Here is a 22,944-nt window from a genome sequence, read left to right as displayed (position 1 = left end):
CACAGAAATAAATATATAAATAAATAAACCAATCTATCCATGCAAACAAGTGGAATAAAAATGAATGTAAAGCAAATAGAAAATATAAATAAATATATCTTTCTTTTATCTTTTATTTGTTCCGGTCATTGATCTCTGGCCATGCTGGACTACTGCCATGAGAGGTTATAGTCAAATAGATCACGACGAGTGCTTATTTATTTATCAGTCATAATAGGTATCAGTAATAAATATCAGTCTCAAAAGAGACTGATATTTATTCTATTAGTCTCTTTTGCTGAACCACTGTGTCACAAGGATGTAAACAAACCAACAGCAGTTGTCAAGTGGTGTTGGGGCTGGGGAGACATACAGACAACACACACATACGTGTGTGTGTGTGTGTGTGTGTGTGTGTATGATGGCCTTCCACACAACTCCTGTCTACCAATTTCATCCACAAGGCACTGGTCAGCCTAAGGCTATAGTAGAAGACATTTATCTAAGGTGTGTTAGAGTGGGACTGAACCCAAAACCAGCTTCTTAAACACTTTGCTATGCCTGTGCCTGTTTGTTTCAACAGGAAAAACAAAAAAACAAAAACAAAAGTTATAGAAAATTTACCTTTTTGTAAACGTCCCAGACTGCTTTAAAAAGTTTCTTGTCAACCACACGAAATATCTGAGTGTAGAGAACGTAAAGCCCACATAATCCAACATATTTGTGTCGCTGGTCCATCTCCTTTACATCACCTGAGAAAACATTAATCGTTTATTGAAGCAACAACACCAACAACAACAACAATGACACTATCACTGCCATCACCACACATCTTCTCTACCACAACCACCAGAACCAATGGAGTTTGTATGCAGGCTCAGAGAGACTCTATGTCAATTATGAGCAAACTGCAGCCTGCAGGACTTTCTGAGTGTCACACTTGACAAAAAAATTACCTTTAATTTCATTAGTAGTGTAGCCCACCTGATGATGAGCCAAGTCTCATGTGGTCTGCATCTTAAGAAAGGATGCCCATACCTGCTTTATGTAATCATTTGACATGCTAGAAATAGCAGCCTAATCTCACTCTAATTATACCCTACTAGCTTCAAAAAGATAGGGATATATTAGATAAGAGTCATCAATATACTGCCCATGTAGTTGCGTAGCTCCCTTGCAGTAAAAAACCTGGTTCTGTTCTGGACCCTTTTGTCTTACTTTAGCCCCCTCACCTCAAAGCATAAAGTTGTCTTCTTCTCTACTATCGGAGCTGTGGTCTCTCAAGTTAGAGAAGCAGCAGTTCCACCTGGAACACCTCTCAAAGATCACTTGGACATGTGAGAGGTCACAGTTTGCAACATTAGCAAACTCCAGCTACCACAATCTCTGCTACTACATGCAAAATCATCCAACAAATATCATAATTACAACACAAAGCCAAGAAGGGTAACATCTATGCAGTTGTTTGAACTGCTAGAAATATCAGCCAAATTTCTTTCAAATCATACATAAAAGTCTTAAGGAAAATACACTTGATAATGTAGTCTGGGTTATCTGCATACAGGTAAAATCCCTGGGTTTCTATGGATGGAATGCTTTGATCATAAGTTTGTTTAATTGGGATTGACCTGGAGCTAAATGTCTCCACTGTGAGATTCACTAAATGGCTAGAGGATAGAGAAACATGTCTAAATTACAACAATGTATGATGCCTTACAATTATCCACAACAGATAGGAGTGTGCAGAATGGTACTCACCCAAACAGAAGCATGGTATATATACATATATATATGAAACAATAGCTCTATGTGTTGCACCTAATCACCTGGTCAGCTAATTGTGTGCAATAGTCTTGTCCAATCAGAGGCAAATCTAGACTACACAATGATAGCAACGACACCCTCAACAAAACCAACATCATCACAACTCATCATCACTTAACATCCGTTTTACATGCTGGCATGTGTTGGATGGTTTGACAGGAGCTGATAAGGTCAGGAGCCACACCAAGTTCCATAGTCTGTTTTGAACTTGTTTCTAGAGCCGGATGCCCTTCCTAATGCCAACCACTTTACAGAGTGTACTGGGTGCTATTTATCTGGTACCATCACCTGTGCTTTATAAATAGTACTTTTACCAGTGCTTTTTACAAATATAAAATACTAATCACAGCAACAATAGTATATTAAGATAAAAAATATACTTACCGATCTTTGATTCCAGTTGGGTAAGAATTTCACGGATATTGAATATAAATTCCTCTGCAAAAGTTGTACTCTTTGAGACTAATACAATATTAGGATCATCAAAAATTTGTTCCACACAATTCTGTAAATAATAAACCAGTTATAAGATAAACTGTCTTGAATAATAGACCAATAATAATATTGACTATATATATAACAGACCATTTATGAAGAACCATCATTCTGCTACATGTCACACTACCATTCAACACAGTATTGTTTACTACCATCAAGTGATATTAAGATAAGGAGGTACTCATATACAAACAGGCATACATATTAATATACAGATGATGAGCTTTTTACAGTTTCTGCCTACCAAATCCACTCACGAAGCTTTGGTTGGCCCTGGGTCATAGTCAGAGACACCTGCCCAAGGTGCCACACAGTGGAACTGAACCTGAAACCACATGGGTGGGAAGCAAACTTCTCAACCACACATCCATAACTACAGAATAGAATTTATTCTGAAGTTGCTCCAGCAGGTACAGTGGCTGACATTCTTTCACTCATTGCAATATATAATAAATAAATAAATATTAAATAGGCCAGCCTGTATATAACTAAAAATTGCAAATAGATCTGTATGTAGAGTAATATACTACTACAATCACACCATCACTGTACTATACATCATATTACACTGCTATTGTATTATTATATACCACAAGATGTCATTACTGGCTTATATCCTAAATACCACTATGCTATGCACTAAAGAGGCAGTGTACGAGGTCCCACACCACTTACGTGCTATATGCCATATATTATGTTGCTGCGTGGCTTAGTGGTTAGGGTGTCAGCATCATGATCGTAAGATTGTGGTTTCGATTCCTGGACCAGGTGACACGTTGTGTTCTTGAGCAAAACACTTCATTTCACATTGCTCCAGTCCACTCAGCTGGCAAAAATGAGTAACGCTGCGATGGACTGGCGTCCCATCCAGCTGGAGAACACATACGCCATAGAAACCGGGAAACCGGGCCCATGAGCCTGGCTAGGCTTTAAAAGGGCGCATTTATATCCCTTACTACACCATGCTGTGCTTTGACCCACAATGGCACTATACCACAACCAACTCCACAACTGTGCTAGGTCATGTGACAACATTGTGATCACTACGTTTAAAGATTTGGGAAGGCGTCTCACTAATGGTGAGATCGTACACACACCATTGCTATCATATAGTCCAGAGTTTAGCCAGAACAGAGAGATGGACTGAGACAATTAGGAAACTCTTCTTTAAACATTTAGCATTCAGATTCCTTTCTCAACTGTATTGCTTATTTATTCACATTGTTTTAAATTAATCACACATTATCTTGTAGTTTCAAGATTTCAATGGTGTGTTTGTATATTTTTAAAATGACATTATAGGATAGGTGTGAGAGGTTGGATCTGGTCAGTTTTAACATAAAACAGGTAGAATATTTGGGTTGGATTAAATGTTTAAGGGATAAAGCTAAATACTGGAAAGAATACTTCCCTGCACATGTAGGTAAAGCGGAACTCAGAACTGCATGGTCAACTTAAATATTTGTCCTCTGTATAGTGTTGCCACTGTAGGACCTATTCATGGCAAGGTAGACTGGATCATTTAAGAATGAAGTGTCAAGGCCATGGCCATAGCCTCGTGCACAGTTGTTGAAAAAATATAAACCAACAACTTTTACACTGGTAGAGCTTCTACCCTTTACAAACAGCAAAAATTATAATTCTAGTCGATTACATTGACCCTGGTGATCAAATGATGCTTATTTTATCAACCCCTAAAGGATGAAAGGCAAAGCTGATCTCAGCGGAATTTGAACTCAGAATGTAGCGGCAGACAAAATACAGCTAAGCATCTTGCCTGGCATGATAATGATTCTGTCAGCTTGCTGCACAATAATAATAATAATTGTTTCCAATAGAGGCCAGAAATTTGTTGGGAGGAGGTTAGTCAATAACGCTGACCCCAGTATTTGACCAGTAGTCTATTTTAATGACCCCTGAAAATCTGAAAAAGTTGGCTTCAGTGGGATTCGATTTGAGAATATACAGAGTTGAGAACAAATATCACATAACATTTTTTTCCAAAATTCAAATGACTTTGCCAATCCATTATCCTAAACAATAATAGTAATAACAATAATAATAATAACAATATCAGACTGACCAAGAATATGTAACCATCAAATAATTGTCCCTCTTGGGTCAGCATCAATTTCTCAAATGGACGAAGTTTTTCATCAGGAATATTGAACTTGGAAGTGTTGTGTCTTACACTCTTTAACATCCTGGGGGAGAGAAATACACATCAAATATCACAAACAGAATGTCTTAATATACAAAAGTACATATGTACATGTATCTGTGTGATAGTAAATATGATCATTATATATGTATGTATGTATGTATGTATGTATGTATGTATGTTCGAAGAACCTGGTAAAATATTACTTTGCTTAAAACAAGTGAGGGTTGGTGACAGGAAGTGCATCTAGCCATAGAAAATCTGCCTCAGTGAATTTGATTTGACACTTTGCAAGCATCGAAAAGTGGACATTAAAAAACTGGGGATGGTAATGTTTATGATATATATACTTTCTCTGTGTATATACGTAGAAACCATACCAAAGCAGAGTTTAGTGCAGTCTTCTGCCTTGCTAGCTTCTGTCAAAACATCCAACCCCTACCAGCATAGAAAATAGACGTTAATTGATAATAATGATACTATATATATATATATATATATATATATATATAAATATATAAATAAATAAATAAATAAATGTGCACACCACATTTGATGCTTCTTAAATCCAACTTTTCTCTCAGGGTGCTTACACTCTCTGTCATGTATGAACACTGACATTACACATCCAGCAGAGCATGCTGGCTTCATTCTTGCAAGCTTACGCATGTCCGCAGCAGTCACGGCCCATGTTTCACTGCCATGTAGCATGGCTGTTCATACACAGGCATCATACAGTCTACCTTTCACTCTGAGCGAGAGGCCCTTTGTCACCAGCAGAGGTAGGAGCTCTCTGAACTTTACCCAGGCTATTCTTATTCTAGCAGCTACACTTTCAGAGCATCCACCCCCGCTACTGACTTGGTCCCCTAGGTAACGGAAACTATCAACTATTTCTAGTTTTTCTCCCTGGAATGTGACAGAAGCTGTTCTCTGCACATTTTCAGTGTGTATGCGTGTGTGTGTGTACACACACATATATGTATAGGTGCAGGCATGGCTTTGTGGTAAGAAGCTTGCTTCCCAACCACATGGTTCTGGGTTCAGTCCCACTGTGTGGCACTTTGAGCTGACGAAAGCCTTGTGAGTAGATTTGGTAGATGGAAACTGAAAGAAACCTGTCGTATATATATATGTGTGTGTGTGTGTGTGTGTGTGTGTGTGTGTGTGTGTGTGTGTCTATGTGGGTGTATGTGTGTCTGTGCTTGTCGCCCTGCCATCGCTTGACACCTGATGTTGGTGTGTTTATGTCCTCGAAACTTAGTGGTTCGGCAAAAGAGACCGATAGAATAAGGACTAAGCTTACAAAAATAAGTCCTGGAGTTGATTTCTTCAACTAAGAGCAGTGCTCCAGCATGGCCACAGTCAGGTGACTGAAATGGGTGGAAGAGTGAAGGAATATATGTGCACACACACGTGTGTGTGCATGCATTATGGTTAGATTATTTTGTTGCAGTCATATTGGTGAGAGAGAGAGAGAGAGAGAGAGAGAGAGTCAATGGTTACTTATGAAACTTACCGTTTGTACAGAGTCCAATGTTCTTTGAGAAGAGCCTGGTTCTCAATAATTTTATCAAGAGTGATGAGCACAGTGAGGAGATCCCCAAGGTGTTCAAATACAATCTGGAAAAATCAACACTCAGAGATTACTATAACAGGAACAATGAATTAAAAAAAAATCAAAACAAAATGATAAAAAGATTTTCCTTAGACATAACAGTGTCAATATTTGGCCAACCAGATGACAAAGTCAAAATTAATGAAATGAACAGTAGAGGGTTTCTTTCCACTGTTTTAAGAGAAAACAGTGCAGAAAATAGAATGAAAAATATTGACTTAATATGAATGTGAGAAGACTAAATGCTAAAAATGATCAAAACTATAAATAATAACAAATTGACTGCAACAAACTGACAGAATAAACTATAAGACATTGACTGGATAAACTACAAGAAATTAACTGTATAACATAAAAAACTGATAGTAAATATACTATCTGGCATAAAGCTACTCCCCTCAATACTACACCCCCATTCAGTTGAGGAGTCTTGCTTAGCAAGTAATTTGGTGGCCTCACTAATGCTGGTGCCATGAAAAAAAAAACTTGGAGCTCAATGTAGTCCTCTAGTTTGTCAAATCCTGTCAAACAGTCCAACTATTTCAGCACGGAAGATAGACATGAAATGATAATGATAAAATATATATATATATATATATATATATATATATATATATATCTACTATAATAATACTCTTGTGTTTTTTGTTCTCCATCACAACATATGAACGAGAAAGGAAGGGGTCACAGATGAATAAGGGAGGAAGAGGTGATGGCAAACTTGGTAGTGGAATAGTGGAAATTCTACGGAGAAAAAAAAAAAAATCAGAGTTTCAACTCTGTGTGAGTATATGTGTGTATTTGTAAAAGGGAGGTATATGAATGTTTGTGTGTGTGTGTGTGTGTTTGTGTGCAATGGAAATGAAATGGTGGACATTCAATGCTGAAAAGAAAAATCAAACAGCGTTTCAACTCTATGTGTGTATATGTGTGTGCATGTACAAGGGAAGTATGTGAATATTTGTATATGTGAACCAGCGTTCTTTCAGTAACAAACGATGATCGAAGTCACAGCTCAAAAGACAACCACTGGATTACCATCCATATTCTATCTGTTTTGTTAAAAATAATTATTACAATCATACACACCTACACAAACATATACAAACTCATTAGAGAAAATAATTATTGCCTGAGTGTATCAAGAACATAAAACGACTGGAGTTGAAAGGTATATTATAAATTTGGTAATAAAAGAATTATTAAACTAAAAACTTGACTTTGTACTTTATTTATATATAAAATACTACAATTAGCCATCATTTTTGATAGCACGGGGCCAGCTAGTATATATATATATATATATATATATATATATATATATATATAATAAAAAATGCATAAAATGTTATTGGTATTTTTATGTTCAAAAAAGCAAAAAGTAATCAATTATACTCACTTGAAAATGTACTCCAGTCACATCAATCAGTTTGATCCCAGATCTGAAGAAGACATATATTCATATAAAATGTAAACAGGTTAAATGTTAGACTAGGATGTGGTCCTAGTCTAACATAGTTGGTAGTCAGTCAAACTATTGGATAGCAATATAGCAATAGCAGTCAGGTTAAGTCTTTAAACTGGAATATCATGGAAGGTTTGGTCAAACTACCTCTCATTAGCTGATCTTGTTTGGTCAAACTACCTCTCATTAGCTGATCTTATTATGAGGCATTCATTCCACTAAGTCTAACTAAGTCAGTCCTTCCCCAATTTAATTGTTATTTTGCATCAAGACAGCCTTAGTCAAACAGGCTTATAATGAAAGTCATTCAGCTATGACCATATCATCTTTTAATCAGACAGCGCATCTAAGACTGCATATCCAATGTATCCTTCACTCTTGGATGGCAGGATGTGATTTGAAGGAGATCTGGCTGCTATTTTTAGCAGGTTGAGTGACCACATTAAGGTCTCCTTCTTTAGCTTGCAGCTTTGTTTATGTACATGGTTACTTTTTTTGTAGAACCTTCGACATCACCACCACCACAGTAATAAAACAAATAGGCACAGGCATAGCTGTGTGGTTAAGAAACTTGCTTTGCAGTCATGTAGTTTCAGGTTCAGTCCCATTGCATGGCACTTTGGATTTGGTTGATGGAAACTGTGCAGAAGCCTATCACGTAACGTGTGTGCACGTGTGTGAGTGTGCATGCGTGCGTGTGTGTGTGTGTTCCTCCCTTGCACCTGCCGCATTATGACCAGTGTTGGTTTGTTTGCATCCCTGTAATTTAGCAGTTGAGCAAAAGAGATTGATAGAATAAATACCAGTCTTCAAATGAATAAGTACTGGGTCAATTTGTTCAACTAAACCCTTCAAGGCAGTGCTACAGTCCAATGACTGAAACAAGTAAATGATAAAAAAATAAAAGAAATAATAACAATAATAATAATAATAATAACAGTAGTAGTAGTAGTAGTAGTAGTAGTAGTAGTAGTAGTAGTAGTAGTAGTAACAACAACACTGGAAAAGGCATTGGATGAAAATGGGAAGGCAAAAATCCTCTGGGACTTTGATTTCCAGACAGATAAGGTGTTAGAGCACCGAAGGCTGGATATAGTAACCTTTAGGAGGGAAAAAACAAGAGTGCCTAATATTTGACATGGCAGTGCCAGGAGATCGGCATATCATCATGAAAGAAAGAGAAAAGGTTGATAGACATGGTAACCTGAGAACTGAGATCGCTAAGATGTGGTAGCTACGGGGAAACAAACATAAAGGTTATCCCTATTGTCACCAGAGCATTGGGTTCAATATCACCCAACCTGAAAAAAACATCTGAAAACTTTAGAAATACCCTATAATCTTGGAACTGCACGCATATGGCATAAAGTACTGTCTGTCTGATGTCCTTGTTGTGACTTGACAAACAGAACAAATCCCTGATAGATACAATATCTTCAATCAACAACTTCACAATATTGTATACTGTGCAACGTCTTAAATAATAATAATAAGGCTGTCCTGCCTAATTTCTATTCATTTCACAATTGTCATCCAACAGCTATGGTGTTGTGGAGGCGCAATGGCCCAGTGGTTAGGGCAGCGGACTCGCGGTCATAGGATCACGGTTTCGATTCCCAGACCGGGTGTTGTGAGTGTTTATTGAGCGAAAACACCTAAAGCTCCACAAGGCTCCGGCAGGGGATGGTGGCAAACTCTGCTGTACTCTTCCACCACAACTTTCTCTCACTCTTACTTCCTGTTTCTGTTGTGCCTGTAATTCAAAGGGTCAGCCTTGTCATACTGTGTCACGCTGAATATCCCCGAGAACTACGTTAAGGGTACACGTGTCTGTGGAGTGCTCAGCCACTTGCACGTTAATTTCACGAGCAGGCTGTTCCGTTGATCTGATCAACTGGAACCCTCAACGTCATACCAACAACAAGCTATGGTGTTGTCCCTTCCTCTGTGACACAACGCACTACAAAAATCCAGAGACTATTATCAGTGGTTAATTACCATTCCATACTTACTTTGGTGGATTGTAGAGACAGGTGAGTTGGTGGATTGTATTTTTTACCACTTCATAGACCCGCATCACAAAACATGACAGCTCCTGCAAATAGAATTTAGATTAATCAGTTAATTGCTTTGGAAACGTCCTCTCCACTCTACACACACCAGTGTGTTTCCATAGTAAGAAGAAGGATCGGTGAAGAATCAGTACATTTGATGCTTTCCCCTTTAAACTGAAAAAAAAAATCAATAAGAATTCTTAACAACTTTCTGAGGGATAAACTTAAAATGGGTTTTTAAATGATGTTTGTCAAATCCTTCTTCGCGAGAGGAGGTATCTCCTACAATTGCTTGGTCTTTAAGTGGTGTATCTAGACTTCATGTGGGGATATTAAACTGTCTTCATGTGGAATATTACTGGTGTCTTTGTTTTCATGTGGTGCATCAAAGATGTATATAGGATGTCATTGCTTTCATGTAGTGTATATGTGGTGTATCTGTGGTGTACCACATAATCTGCTCATAAACCAGATAATGAAGGAGCTTTAACCCATTGTCATTTAAACCGACCTCAACTGGCTCAAACAGTCTATCTGTCTTATGTTCAAAGTGTGCAGATCCAGACCCTCATACCTACCCTGCAATGTGATTCTAAAAATAAGTAAGCACACCTTTGAAATCTTAAAGGTACATTGTAATACAGGATTAGTTTTAAAAAATGTGTGGTAAGAAGCTTGCTTCTCAACCACATGGTTCCGGGTTCAGTCCCACTGCGTGGCAACTTGGGCAATTGTCTTCTACTATAGCCTCGGGCCAACCAAAGCCTTGTGAGTGGATTTGGTAGACAGAAACTGAAAGAAGCTTGTTGTATATCATCATCATCGTTTAACGTCAGCTTTCCATGCTAGCATGGGTTGGACGATTTGACTGAGGACTAGTGAACCAGATGGCTGCACCAGGCTCCAATCTGATTTGGTAGAGTTTCTACAGCTGGATGCCCTTCCATATATATATATATATATATATAATATATGTATATATTTATGTGTATGTGTTTATCCCCCCCCCCCACCATCACATGACAACCAATGTTAGTGTGTTTACATGCCCTTAACTTAGCAGTCAAACAAAAGAGACCAATAGAGCAAGTACTAGGCTTATAAAAAATAAATAAGTCCTGGGGTTGATTTCTTTAAGGTGGTGCTCTAGCATGGCCACATTCAAATGACTAAAACAAATAGAGGAATAAAAGAATAAGCATTACATTTGCTAGAGCAATCTGAATACTAAAGGGTTAAATCAGTCACTCAAATGATCTGCTACATGGGTTCCCTGCCCCCAGTGATGGTGAGAGTGTATTTATGTAAACTGTTGTCATAGTAACATTTAGACTTACTGAAAAAAAGAAACATAAATGACAAAATTCTTAAGAAAAGGTTACCTGTAGCAACGGCATCATTCTACCCATCTGTATCTGAGATTCACATTCAGGATGGGTGCTGACAACATCTGCAAGGGATGAAGTTAGAGTTCGTTATATTTTGACAATATCACAACAACAAATATGGGTAAATGGTGATACACATGAAATAATCTAGTCAACAGATAAAACGAGACTGCTAGAACACAGGTCATATATGGCAGGCAAGTGTTTATGTTTTGGGGGCAGCACCTTTAATTTTTAAATGCTTACTTACAATCACAAGGATGCTTAAGGCTCCTGAAACATTTACCTAAGGCCTAAACCCTAAAACAACACCCGATGATCTACCTCCTAAAGTTGTTAGCAATATTCTGATCCCTAAAACTATTCCTCAGAACATAACCTTTAAAGTTATTTATGATGTTTTAACTTCCTAAAACTATTCCCTATCACCTAACTCCTAAAACATCAATAATAACTTAACACCGAAAACTTCTCCTTGTTTTCCTAAATACTCTAAAACTGTTCCATACCTATTTCGTTATTGCCCACAAGGGGCTAAACATAGAGGGAACAAACAAGAACAGACGAACGGATTAAGTCGATTACATCGACCCCAGTGCGTAACTGGTACTTAATTTATCGACCCCGAAAGGATGAAAGGCAAAGTCGACCTCGGCGGCATTTGAACTCAGAACGTTACGGCAGACGAAATGCCGCTAAGAATTTCGCCCGGCGTGCTAACGATTCTGCCATACCATTACGCCCAAAACTATTTTTGAGAATCTCACCTCTAGAACTATTCCCCAAATCTTTCCCTAAAAGAATTACCAATGACTTAACTCCTAAAATTATTCCCCAGAACCCCTTCCTTAAAAGAATTACTCATGGCCCAACTGATAAAAATGTTTTGTTGCAGCTAAAAGTCCTAAATCTGTTCAATATCAACTAACACTTGAAACTATTCTCCAGAAACTCTTCCCAGAAAGAATTACTAAATAGCCAAACCCTTAAAATTATTTTGTTTTACCTAAATGTCTTAAAAACATTCCATATCACCTAACCTCTAAAATTATTCCAGAAACCCTTCCCTAAAAAAATTACCAATGACCTTATCCTTAAAACTGCTTCGTATCATTTAAATCCCCTAAAACTGTTCCATATCATCTAACTCACTAAAACTATTACCAGAACCTTTATCCTAAAAGAATTATTAATTAGAAACTAAATGCTAGAACATTGTCTTTAAAACCATTACTGATGATCTAATTCCTAAAATTGTTCCCTCACACCTAAATTCGTAAAACTGACTCTTAATCCATGTTATATATGTTGTGTTGTTGTTGGCACTCCATCGCTTATGACGTCGAGGGTTCCAGTCGATCCGATCAACGGAACAGGCTGCTCGTGAAATTAACGCGCAAGTGGCTGAGCACTCCACAGACACGCGTACCCTTAACGTAGTTCTCGGGGATATTCAGCGTGACACAGTGCGACAAGGCTGGCCTTTGAATTACAGGCACAACAGAAACAGGAAGTAAGAGTGAGAGAAAGTTGTGGTGGAAGAGTACAGCAGGGTTCGCCACCATCCCCTGCTGGAGCCTCGTGGAGCTTTAGGTGTTTTCGCTCAATAAACACTGACATTGCCCGGTCTGGGAATCGAAACCGCGATCCTATGACCGTGAGTCCACTGCCCTAACCACTGGGCCATTGCGCCTCCACTATGCCATATATAAAAAAGAGAATAATAACACTCACCTCCTTCTCCATAGAATAACAAGGCATTAAAGAATTTCGTTTTGGCTTCATGTTCTAAGCTCTGGATTTCAGCACAGAGGCTGGCTTGCACTTTGATGATCTTGTTTAGAATCTTATTGTTGGTATTGATCAGGTTAAGAAGACTCAGCTGTTCATATGGCAGGAACTGCGAAGGCAGAAAACAAGGGCAGTAATGAAAATATAGCCATCATTAATAATAATAATAATAATTATTATTATTATTATTATTATTATTATTATTATTAATTCATTCATTCATTTGTTTGTTTTATGTCCATTTTTCCATTCTAGCATTGGTCACTCTGTTATAGCCAAATGTACTTCATGTTGCTAATGCTAGAAATTCCTTTTAGAATTAGCAACGTTGCATTACTCAATACTAAACATTTTGGATATATTTTTGTGTAATAAAAAAATTTTACAAAAAAAAAAAAAAAAGACGTGGACAAGGGAGATAATTAAAAGCAAGAAATTACGTTAAGCATTATATTTTATCTTAGCTGAACAGCTGTGTTGGAATATGACACGAATAGGTAAGGAGTGCTGTACACTGACAGTGAAGGATGCATGTAATAGGGGTAGAGGAAAACCAAGAAAAGTTTTAAGTATGAGGGGAGCCTATTGTCAGCCAGAGAGAATGAGCTAATATCTACACTATATTTGACATGGGTGTTTATGGCTGTCCATTTGTGCAAAGTAAAGTAGAAATAAAGGGATCCTCCATTAGTTTTGATAAGTATTCACATTGTTCAATCAATTTAACTATGTAACCACTGAATCATAATGTTACTGGCCGAGTATTCCATAGATAATTGTACCATAAATGTGATCCTCAAGCAGAATCAGCAGGCCCTATCAATTACATGTACACTTGACCAGATGAGCTTTCACAAAGTTTCTTTTTGCTTGGACAGGGTTGACAACCACAGCTATATAGAAACAATACCAACAATAACAACATCAATACAAACTTACCTGTAGACTGATAGGGTCAAGAGTAGCATCCCAAGAATCTCCAATGCAATCATCAAGAGCATCTTCAATATCCTTCAGCTGGGTGGAATATTCTTCCAGAAATTTACCATATTTTCTCAGTTGGACTTCACCAACAATCTCTGAAAAATTAACAACATTTGTCACACATCATCATCATCATCACCACCACTGCTGCCGCCGCCTCAGCAGCTGCCACCATCACCGCCACCACCACCACCACCACCACCACCACCACCACCACCACCACCACCACCACCACCACCACCACCACCATCATCATCATTTTAACATTCACTTTTCCATGTTTGCATGAGTCAGAGTTTATTAAGGCAGATTTTTCTATAACTGGATGCTCTTCTTGTCACCAACCTTCACTTGTTTCCAAGTAGGATAATATGTCCCCATGACCTGACATGTTTTTGCAGAAGACTGGAAACAAAGGACACTCGTCTGCAATTTTCATGCAACATGACCAACAAGGAAAACGTAATACACACACATACATATGAACAAGCATACATATATACATACACAGACACAAATATATATACACACACACACACACACATAGCAAATCCTAGATGCTAACTGTGAACTATAAAATAACTTTTTTCAGCTTATCAAACTTCGATATGGGGAAAATTTACAACCTCCTATGTCAATAAACCACTATTTTTCCTGAAAGTTGTTTTTTACACCTTGTATGGACTGCTTGAAGCTTACTAACTTCCAATATCTGGATCCTTGGATCATCATCATCATCATCGTTTAACGTCCGCTTTCCATGCTAGCAAGGGTTGGACGATTTGACTGAGGACTGGTGAAACCAGATGGCTACACCAGGCTCCAATCTGATTTGGCAGAGTTTCTACAGCTGGATGCCCTTCCTAACGCCAACCACTCCGAGAGTGTAGTGGATGCTTTTACGTGCCACCGGCACGAAGGCCAGTCAGGCGGTACTGGCAACAGCCATGCTCAAAATGGTGTATTTTATGTGCTACTTGCACAAGAGCCAGTCCAGGGGCACTGGCAACGATCTCGAAAGTCCTTACACATGCCGCGGGCACAAGTGCCAGAAAAGTGACGCTGGGCACAGGTGCCATCACGATTTCACTTTCGCTTGCCCCAACAGGTCTTCGCAAGCTGAGTTTCGTGTCCAATGAAGGAGACACACACACACGCACACACATTACAAGCTTTTTCAGTTTGCGTCTACCAAATCTACTCATGATATTTTGGTCAGCCTGAGACTATAGTCTTCAATGTGCCACACAATGGAACTAAATCTGAAGCCATGATGTTGGGAAGCAAACTTACCACACAACCATGTTGGTACTTATATTTTTCTCAAACCCACGCATCCATCCACCTCCTCCTCCTCCTCCTACTACTACTACTACTGCTGCTGCTGCAAATACTACAAACATTATTACTCTGCTGCTAGAAACAGCATCTTAAAATACATGAGACATATTGGATATTGTGGCCAACTGCCTTTTGTTACATTGTGTTTGTAAAAAATGACAGCAAGATCAGAGCTGGAATGCCTTGGGCTAAAAGCTGCTCTGTCAGGGAAGGCCTGATGCTCAACAACAACTCAGCATAGCGTCTTGCATGTGTTTTGTAAAACAGCCAAGGCCAACCAGTCTAGTGAGTGGATTCAATAGATGGAAATAGACAGCAGAAAGTAGCCAGTTGTGTGTGTGTGTGTGTGTGTGTGTGTATGCATGTCTGTATGCATATATATATATAAATACATACACATAAATACATTCATATGACACACTTGGACAATTGTGAAGCTCTCTTGACATGAAACCATTGGTTGCCTTGTTAACCCACAAATATACACAGACACACACACATGTATAATGGGAAACTGTTTAGTCTGTCAAGGCTGTAAGTGAAAGACTTCACAATATTGCAAAGAAATACACCTTTCTCACACCAGCCAATTTGTTAGATAAAGAATGTAATTGGGATGTAAATGTTTTTGATGAGAATATCAAGAGAGAAAACTTTCTAGACTGCAAAATTATTTGGTGGTGGCTGATGCTGAAGACATAGCAAAGCCTTTGCAAGTTCTTCAGTTTATTCAGAAATATAATCTTATTGATTCACTGCCAAATATTGTAACACTTTTAAGAGTCTTCCTAACTCGTGCCATTAGTGTTGCTAGCTGTGAACAGTCCTTTTCTAAACTAAAGCTCATCAAGAACCACCTCAACAATAAGTCAACAGTAAGTCAAACAAGGTTGACTGATTTGGCAATACTATCCATAGAGCACGACCTTGTGGATAAATTAATTTTGACGAGGTCATTCAAGATTTTGTGAAGAGAAAGGCATGTAAAATCAATTTGTAAATTGTTTATTTTTGTAATTCATTCATCTTCTCTTTTTTAACATATTTTTTCCTATAATTTTTTTGCATATCAGCATAATAAAAGTAAAGTTAAGGGACATAAATGGTTGCTACAGTTTGTCTTCTTATTTTGCATACATATATATACCTGTATTATTTCGTTTTTGGTATTTTGAAATGCTATTAGAACTTTTAAGAGGTGGCCAAATAAACATCCACCCGGGGTGGCACTTGTGCTAGGTACGCCATTTGGAGGCCAGTGTTTCCTATATGGTAGACTGCATGTCCCCTTGGTGGGCTGTGGCAATATTTTGGTGGGGTGCACTTCAAAATGAGGTGAATATAGGTAACAAGTGAAAACTTGCAATAAAGTTTGAAATAAAACTTCCTTTTGACATACATACATGCATGCATACATACATATATACATACATTTGTATATAAGACTTCCAGGAAGTGTGTGTATGTATATATATACATATATATATATATATATATATGTCATCATCATTCAATGTCCGTCTTCCATGCTGGTATAAGTTCGATGGTTTGACAGGGGCTGATAAGCCAGAAAACTGTATCAAGCTCCACTGTCTATTTTGGCATGGATTTTATGGTTGAATGCCCTTCTTAACACCAATCACTTTATTATATATAATATATATATATACATACATAATATACTTATATACATATACACACACACGCATATATACATACACACACACACACACATATATATACATATATATGGACATACATATATATGGACATACATATATAAACACATATATATATACATACATACATATATACATACACACATTCACACACACGCACATATATATATATATATACATACATACATATATATATATACACATGTCTATACATATATATATAGACATGTACACACACACACACAAACTGTCATCATCATTTAAAGGTCACTTGTATGTATCAGATGGAGTTTTTTTGAGGGAGATTTTCTATGACCGGATATCCTTTCTGCCACCAAATCTCACCTGGTTTCAAGTAAGGTAAGACTTCCCCATCATCAGACATCTTTCCACAGAATACTGGAAACGAGTGACACTGCTGCATGACAGTGACTCTCATTTACAACTATGATGTGATGTCAAGACAACAAAACACAAACATACACACACTCACACAGATATATACATAGAATTCAAATCCGCTCACAAGGCTTTGGTCGGCCCAGGTCTATAGTAGAAGGGGTATCATGCAGTAGGACTGAACCTGTAACCATGTGGCTGGGAAGCAAACTCCCCAATCACATGCCTTACTAACTTAAATGGATATATTGATGAATGTGGTCCTGGTCACAGCTGTAATGTATTCTATCACAGGTTCAATGAAGTCTGATTAGTGGTTAAATCCAACCAACCAACTGCCGCCGCCGCCACCACCACCACCACTAACAGCAACAACAACAACCATGTTTGTATCATTACTTCATTCTTAGATTAATCTTCAATGCAATTGTTGAAAGCTATCATCATCATCATCATCATCATTGTTTAAACATCCACTTTTCCATGCTGACATAACATTTGTTGAGGTAGATTTTTCTATGTCCAGATACTCTGCTTGTTGCCAAATCTCATCTGTTTCAAAATGTAAGGTAACATTTCCGCATGTCCAGACATAATTTCACAGAATATTGGAAACCAAGAACACTTGTTTACAACTTTCATGTGATATCAAGGTAAGGAGAGAGTAATACACACACACACACACAATACACACATATGTATGTGATGGGCCTCTTTCAGTTCCCATCTATCAAATCCACACACAAGGGCTATAGTAGAAGACACTAGTAGTCCAAGATAACACACAATGCAACTGAACCCGGAACCATGTGATTACAAAGCACACTTTCTGAAATATGCTGAACAAACTGGATGAAAGTTAACACTTGACTGGTCATTTATCAGTCAGATACAGCTGTTAGCAACAAGACTGAAGAAGAGTGAGACACATGAATGTGAATTCAAAGTCTATCACTCAAGATAAATTCTCCTTCATAAACCTAGATTATGCAAGGTGCAAGTGTGTACATATGCTTGTGTCTTACATAAGGAAACACAAACTATATATGCATATATACAAAATCCGTATACACACACATACATCAATATACACATACCTTACAAAATGCAATTGTGTATATGTAGACATGTATATATATACACACACACACACATATATATATATATATATATATATATATATATATATATATATATATATATATATCAGTTGTGGTGTGCAAGAGAGACGATTGCGCTGGTATGGACATGTGGTGAGAATGGATGAGGATAGCTGCGTGAAAAAGTGCCACACCCTAACAGTTGAGGGAACCCGTGGAAGAGGTAGGCCCAGGAAGACCTGGGCTGAGGTGGTGAGGCAAGACCTTCGTACATTGGGCCTCACCGAGGTGATGACTACTGACCGAGACCTTTGGAAATGTGCTGTGCGTGAGAAGACCCGGCAAGCCAAGTAAGATCGTTGCCAGTGCCCCTGGACTGGCTCTTGTGCGGGTGGCACATGAGATGCACCATTTTGAGCGTGGCCGTTGCCAGTACCGCCTGACTGGCTCCCGTAGGATTTTCGAGTGAGATCGTTGCCAGTGCCCCTGGACTGGCTTGTGCGGGTGGCACATAAAAGACACCATTTCGAGCGTGGCCGTTTTTGTGCGGGTGACACGTAAAAGCACCCACTACACTCTCTGAGTGGTTGGCGTTAGGAAGGGCATCCAGCTGTAGAAACTCTGCCAAATTAGATTGGAGCCTGGTGTTGCCATCTGGCTTGCCAGTCCTCAGTCAAATCGTCCAACCCATGCTAGCATGGAAAGCGGACGTTAAACGATGATGATGATGATGATGATATATATATATATATATATATATATATATATATATATATATATTCTTTTATTCTTTTACTTGTTTCAGTCATTTGACTGCTGCCATGCTGGAGCACCGCCTTTAGTTGAGCAAATCATCATTGTCATTATCATGATTTTAAAATCCAGTTTCTCAGATGCATCAGATAGGGTTTATTGAGGTAGATTTTCTATGTTCTTCCTGTCACCAACCCTCATCTGTTTTTAAGCAAGGTAATATTTCTCCTTAGCCAGACATGTTTCCACAGAACATTGGAAACGATTGGGACTGTTTACATTTACAACTATCAGGCAATGTCAAAGACAAGGGGACACTAGCATACACACACTTACACATATACATATATACAATGAGTTTTCAGTTTCTATCAACTAGATCCACTCATAAAGTTTTGGTCAGCTCAAGGCTATAGAAGAATCTTGCCCAAGATACCAAGCAATGAGATTGAACACAAAACTGTGTGGTTGGGAAGCAAACTTCTCAACCAAACAGCCACACCTATAAAGTATTTATTTACAGACCAAGAAATATATACAAGCTTTTGTACAGTTTCCCAGTACAAACTTTCACACACAAAGCACTGGTCAGTCTGTAGTAGAAGATATTTGCTTAAGGAAGTGCAATGGAATTGAAACCAAATCCATGTAAAGTGAACTTCTTGACCATACAAACATGTTGGGGAGGATTGTAGTTGAAAGGTAAAGTCAATCCCAGTGGCATTTGAATTGGTGCCTGTAGAGTGCTGCTTCTCAGGCGGCGTCCGGTGTGCTCTCAGCGGCCCTTGAAAATCCGGGTCCGTAAGCTATTTTCCCAACATAGTAACGACTGCCTGCTTGCTGCCTTAGTAACAATAACAATAATATTAATGATTTCAAATTTTGGTACAAAGCCAACAATTTTGAGGGAGGGGATAAGCTCCCCCAAAATTACATCGACCCCAGTGTTCAACTGGTACTTATTTTATTGATCCTGAAAGGATGAAAAACAAAGTCAACCTTGGTGTAATTTGAACTCAAAAATTAAAGATGGCTGAAGTGCCACTAAGCATTTCGCCCAGCATGTAAACAATTCTGTCAGCATGCCACATCACCTCCAGAACAAATACTGTAAAGTCTTTTGTCCATTTCCCTAACGATTCCGCTAATCCATTGCCTTAATAACTAATATTTGGTGGAGGGAACTAGTTGATTATATCGACCCCTGTATTTGACTAGTATTTATTTTAATGAACCTAGAAAAATGAAATGCAAGTTGAACCTTGAAGTGATTTGAACCCAGAATGTAAAGAACTGGAACAAATATCACATTATGTCTGATATAACTGGTTCTCAAGCAGTGATGGGGGACCAACATCACACAAAGACACACACATACATGATACACAGGGTGGACCAAAAGTCTTGTACCAAAACATTATATTATGTTATTAGGCAATGAGCTGGTAGAATAGTTAGCACACTGGGTAAAATGCTTAGCGGTATTTCGTCCGTCCTCAGAGTCCAAATTCTGCCGAGGTTGAATTTGCCTTTCATCCTTTTGGGGTCGATAAAATAAGTACCAGTTGTGCACTGAGGTCGATGTAATCAATGGTCCCCGTCCCCAAAATTTCAGGCCATCTGCCTATAGTAGGAAGGATTATTATTATTATTATTATTATTATTATTATTATTATTATTATTATTATTATTCATTTTGTTGTTCATGTACATGTGCATTCGTCGTTATTTTATTCAATTTTAGAAAAACTGAAGCATGTCTCTGACAATTTCGGAGCATATTGAATTTATTTTGTGTGACTATTGGCCCACCCCGTGTATGTGCTGTGTGGGTGTGCACGTCAAGTTGCCTTCAGTTCCCATCTACCAAATTCATTCTCAAGGCTTTAATTTGCTTGGGTCTATAGTAGCAGATACTTGCACAAGGGATCACGCAGCAGGACCGAACCCAGAATCATATTGTTGGGATGCAAATTGATTATCACATAGCACTTTAGTGTGAAAGCGATCATAGGCCCCCTATAGACAGTTATCTAACCCCAGTAGATCATAGGCCCCGAGACAAATATCAAACCCTAGTAGATAACTGGTATTGATAGATAGTTTTGGACTTTATGGTCTGAAACGTAATTCTTTTCCCCCCCAAAACAATAGTTTTGTTTAGTCTGATTCAGTTTGATACTTGCATGTGCTAAAAATGGATTATGTACAAAAGACTTTAAACTAATGACAGTTTTCCTACCATGACCAACTCAACTGTTTTCCAAGATTGTGTATTTATTTGTTTTTCCGAATAGTTTCAATATAAGCATTTCAGTCATAACAAACCCTAACCAATAATATGTGCAATAAATTACATTAAATTTGATTGAATATTACTGCATATACTTCAGCAACTTGCATAAAACCCAAAATGCATCGGACCGTCAATTATTTATGAACATTTTTCTGTTTCGCACTGGAAAGACAGGGATTGCCAGAGTTATTTTATTACAATCGAATGGATGTAAAACTGGCAGGATTTGAACGTAAAGGGACAGAACGACAATGGCACAAGAAACGTTCCAACTCTGGTTTGAAAGTAGGGCTCTTAGTTGTCATCGGTGTTACATAATGATAACGTTACTGATGATAGCTTTCACTTATGAACATGGTTTAAGTATCATAATGGGACGAAGTACCATTGAGTGAATTTCACTCCTCTATGCACGTCTGATATAGCTTTTAGAGAGCCACAGGAAAAGGAAGTGAAAAGGTAGACAGTGGTATAGGAACGATGCTCTTTATTTACATTCACGAAAGAGAATAGGAGGAATGTTGTGGGGCTAACGGCTCATCCAAACCATTAAGGGAGCTCATCCAAACCATTAAGGGAGCCTATAAATAGTCGCTTGACCTGCTAGAAACAGCTGGTAATTCTATATCAAATCACATCCTGCCTTCTTTTAAAATGAAAGTACACGTTGAATAAGTGTATTGTTAGATATTAAAAAATGACGAGATGATTTCGACTATAATGATTTTGATCATCGGTCTGCTCGATCAGGGTTGATTATTGGAACTAATTGGCTAAACAACAAAATTACAGAATTAGCAACGTAAAAGGTAAACAGTACCCTTCGAGCGAACCAGATTGCAACAGCCACACACACACACACACACACACACAGATACACACATAATGGGAAGGTGCTTCACATTGTAAATGCATATAATCTACTCGATGGGTGGATACGTGGATGAGTTCATGTCAAGTAAACATTGTATGATCTGCAAACCAATAACTCCGATGAATGGTCCCGAGACGTGATTCCAGCCAAAGATGTTTATTTCACAAACTATAAAGCATACTCACTGAGAGAACCGTCGTCAAATTTATCGAATTCCCATCCATTATTGTCTTTAGCCATCTTCAGCACCGCCTCCTTCCATGTGACAGGCACACAGTCTAATTTTTTTACCCTTTTCTATATCATTAACTCACTCTTTATCTGCCTGTGACACACAACCACATGTACACACGCACATACGCATACTTGTATAGAGGGGAAAATCAAATGATTATTATGTTAAACTGCTGCAGCGAAGACAACTCTCAGACGTTTCCCTCACTCGTACGTCTCTAATTGGTGCGGATTTCAGATTTCCTTTTACTCTTTCTCAATTTCATCATTGATGGAAATTTTTTTTTTTCAGGTGCAATAGTACTATGAGTACTATATATATATATATATATATATATATATATATATATATATATATATATATATATATGTGTGTGTGTGTGTGTGTGTGTGTGTGTGTGTGTGTGTGTGTGTGTGTGTGTGTATATATTTCTGTCAACCAAAGCCACTCACAGGGCTCTAGTCGGGCCGAAGCTATACCAGAAGACACTTACCCAAAGTGTCAC

At 38.1% G+C, this 22,944-nt stretch overlaps 1 protein-coding gene across 2 annotated transcripts in view; it reads right to left on the bottom strand.

Annotated features, from left to right (window-relative positions):
- Positions 1-22,576, bottom strand: part of LOC106871553 (WASH complex subunit 4-like) — a 68,072-nt gene extending 45,496 nt beyond the window's left edge. For both annotated transcript variants that reach the window (XM_089351424.1, XM_089351423.1), the window contains exons 1-10: positions 22,390-22,576; positions 13,718-13,857; positions 12,722-12,887; positions 10,982-11,049; positions 9,558-9,640; positions 7,480-7,522; positions 5,982-6,085; positions 4,385-4,505; positions 2,188-2,308; positions 604-731 (exon numbers count right to left, since the gene is read on the bottom strand). In XM_089351424.1, the coding sequence (XP_089207550.1) occupies positions 604-731; positions 2,188-2,308; positions 4,385-4,505; positions 5,982-6,085; positions 7,480-7,522; positions 9,558-9,640; positions 10,982-11,049; positions 12,722-12,887; positions 13,718-13,857; positions 22,390-22,444 (1,029 nt within the window). In that variant the 5' untranslated portion in view covers positions 22,445-22,576. The remainder of the gene's footprint in view (positions 1-603; positions 732-2,187; positions 2,309-4,384; positions 4,506-5,981; positions 6,086-7,479; positions 7,523-9,557; positions 9,641-10,981; positions 11,050-12,721; positions 12,888-13,717; positions 13,858-22,389) is intronic.
- Positions 22,577-22,944: the final 368 nt, after the last annotated feature.

The sequence above is a fragment of the Octopus bimaculoides genome, chromosome 4 (assembly GCF_046866305.1).
Source record: "Octopus bimaculoides isolate indiv1 chromosome 4, ASM4686630v1, whole genome shotgun sequence".
Taxonomy (NCBI): Eukaryota; Metazoa; Mollusca; class Cephalopoda; order Octopoda; family Octopodidae; genus Octopus; species Octopus bimaculoides.
The sequence above is the reverse complement of the archived record's forward strand: the minus strand, read 5'-3'. Positions and strand labels throughout refer to the sequence as shown.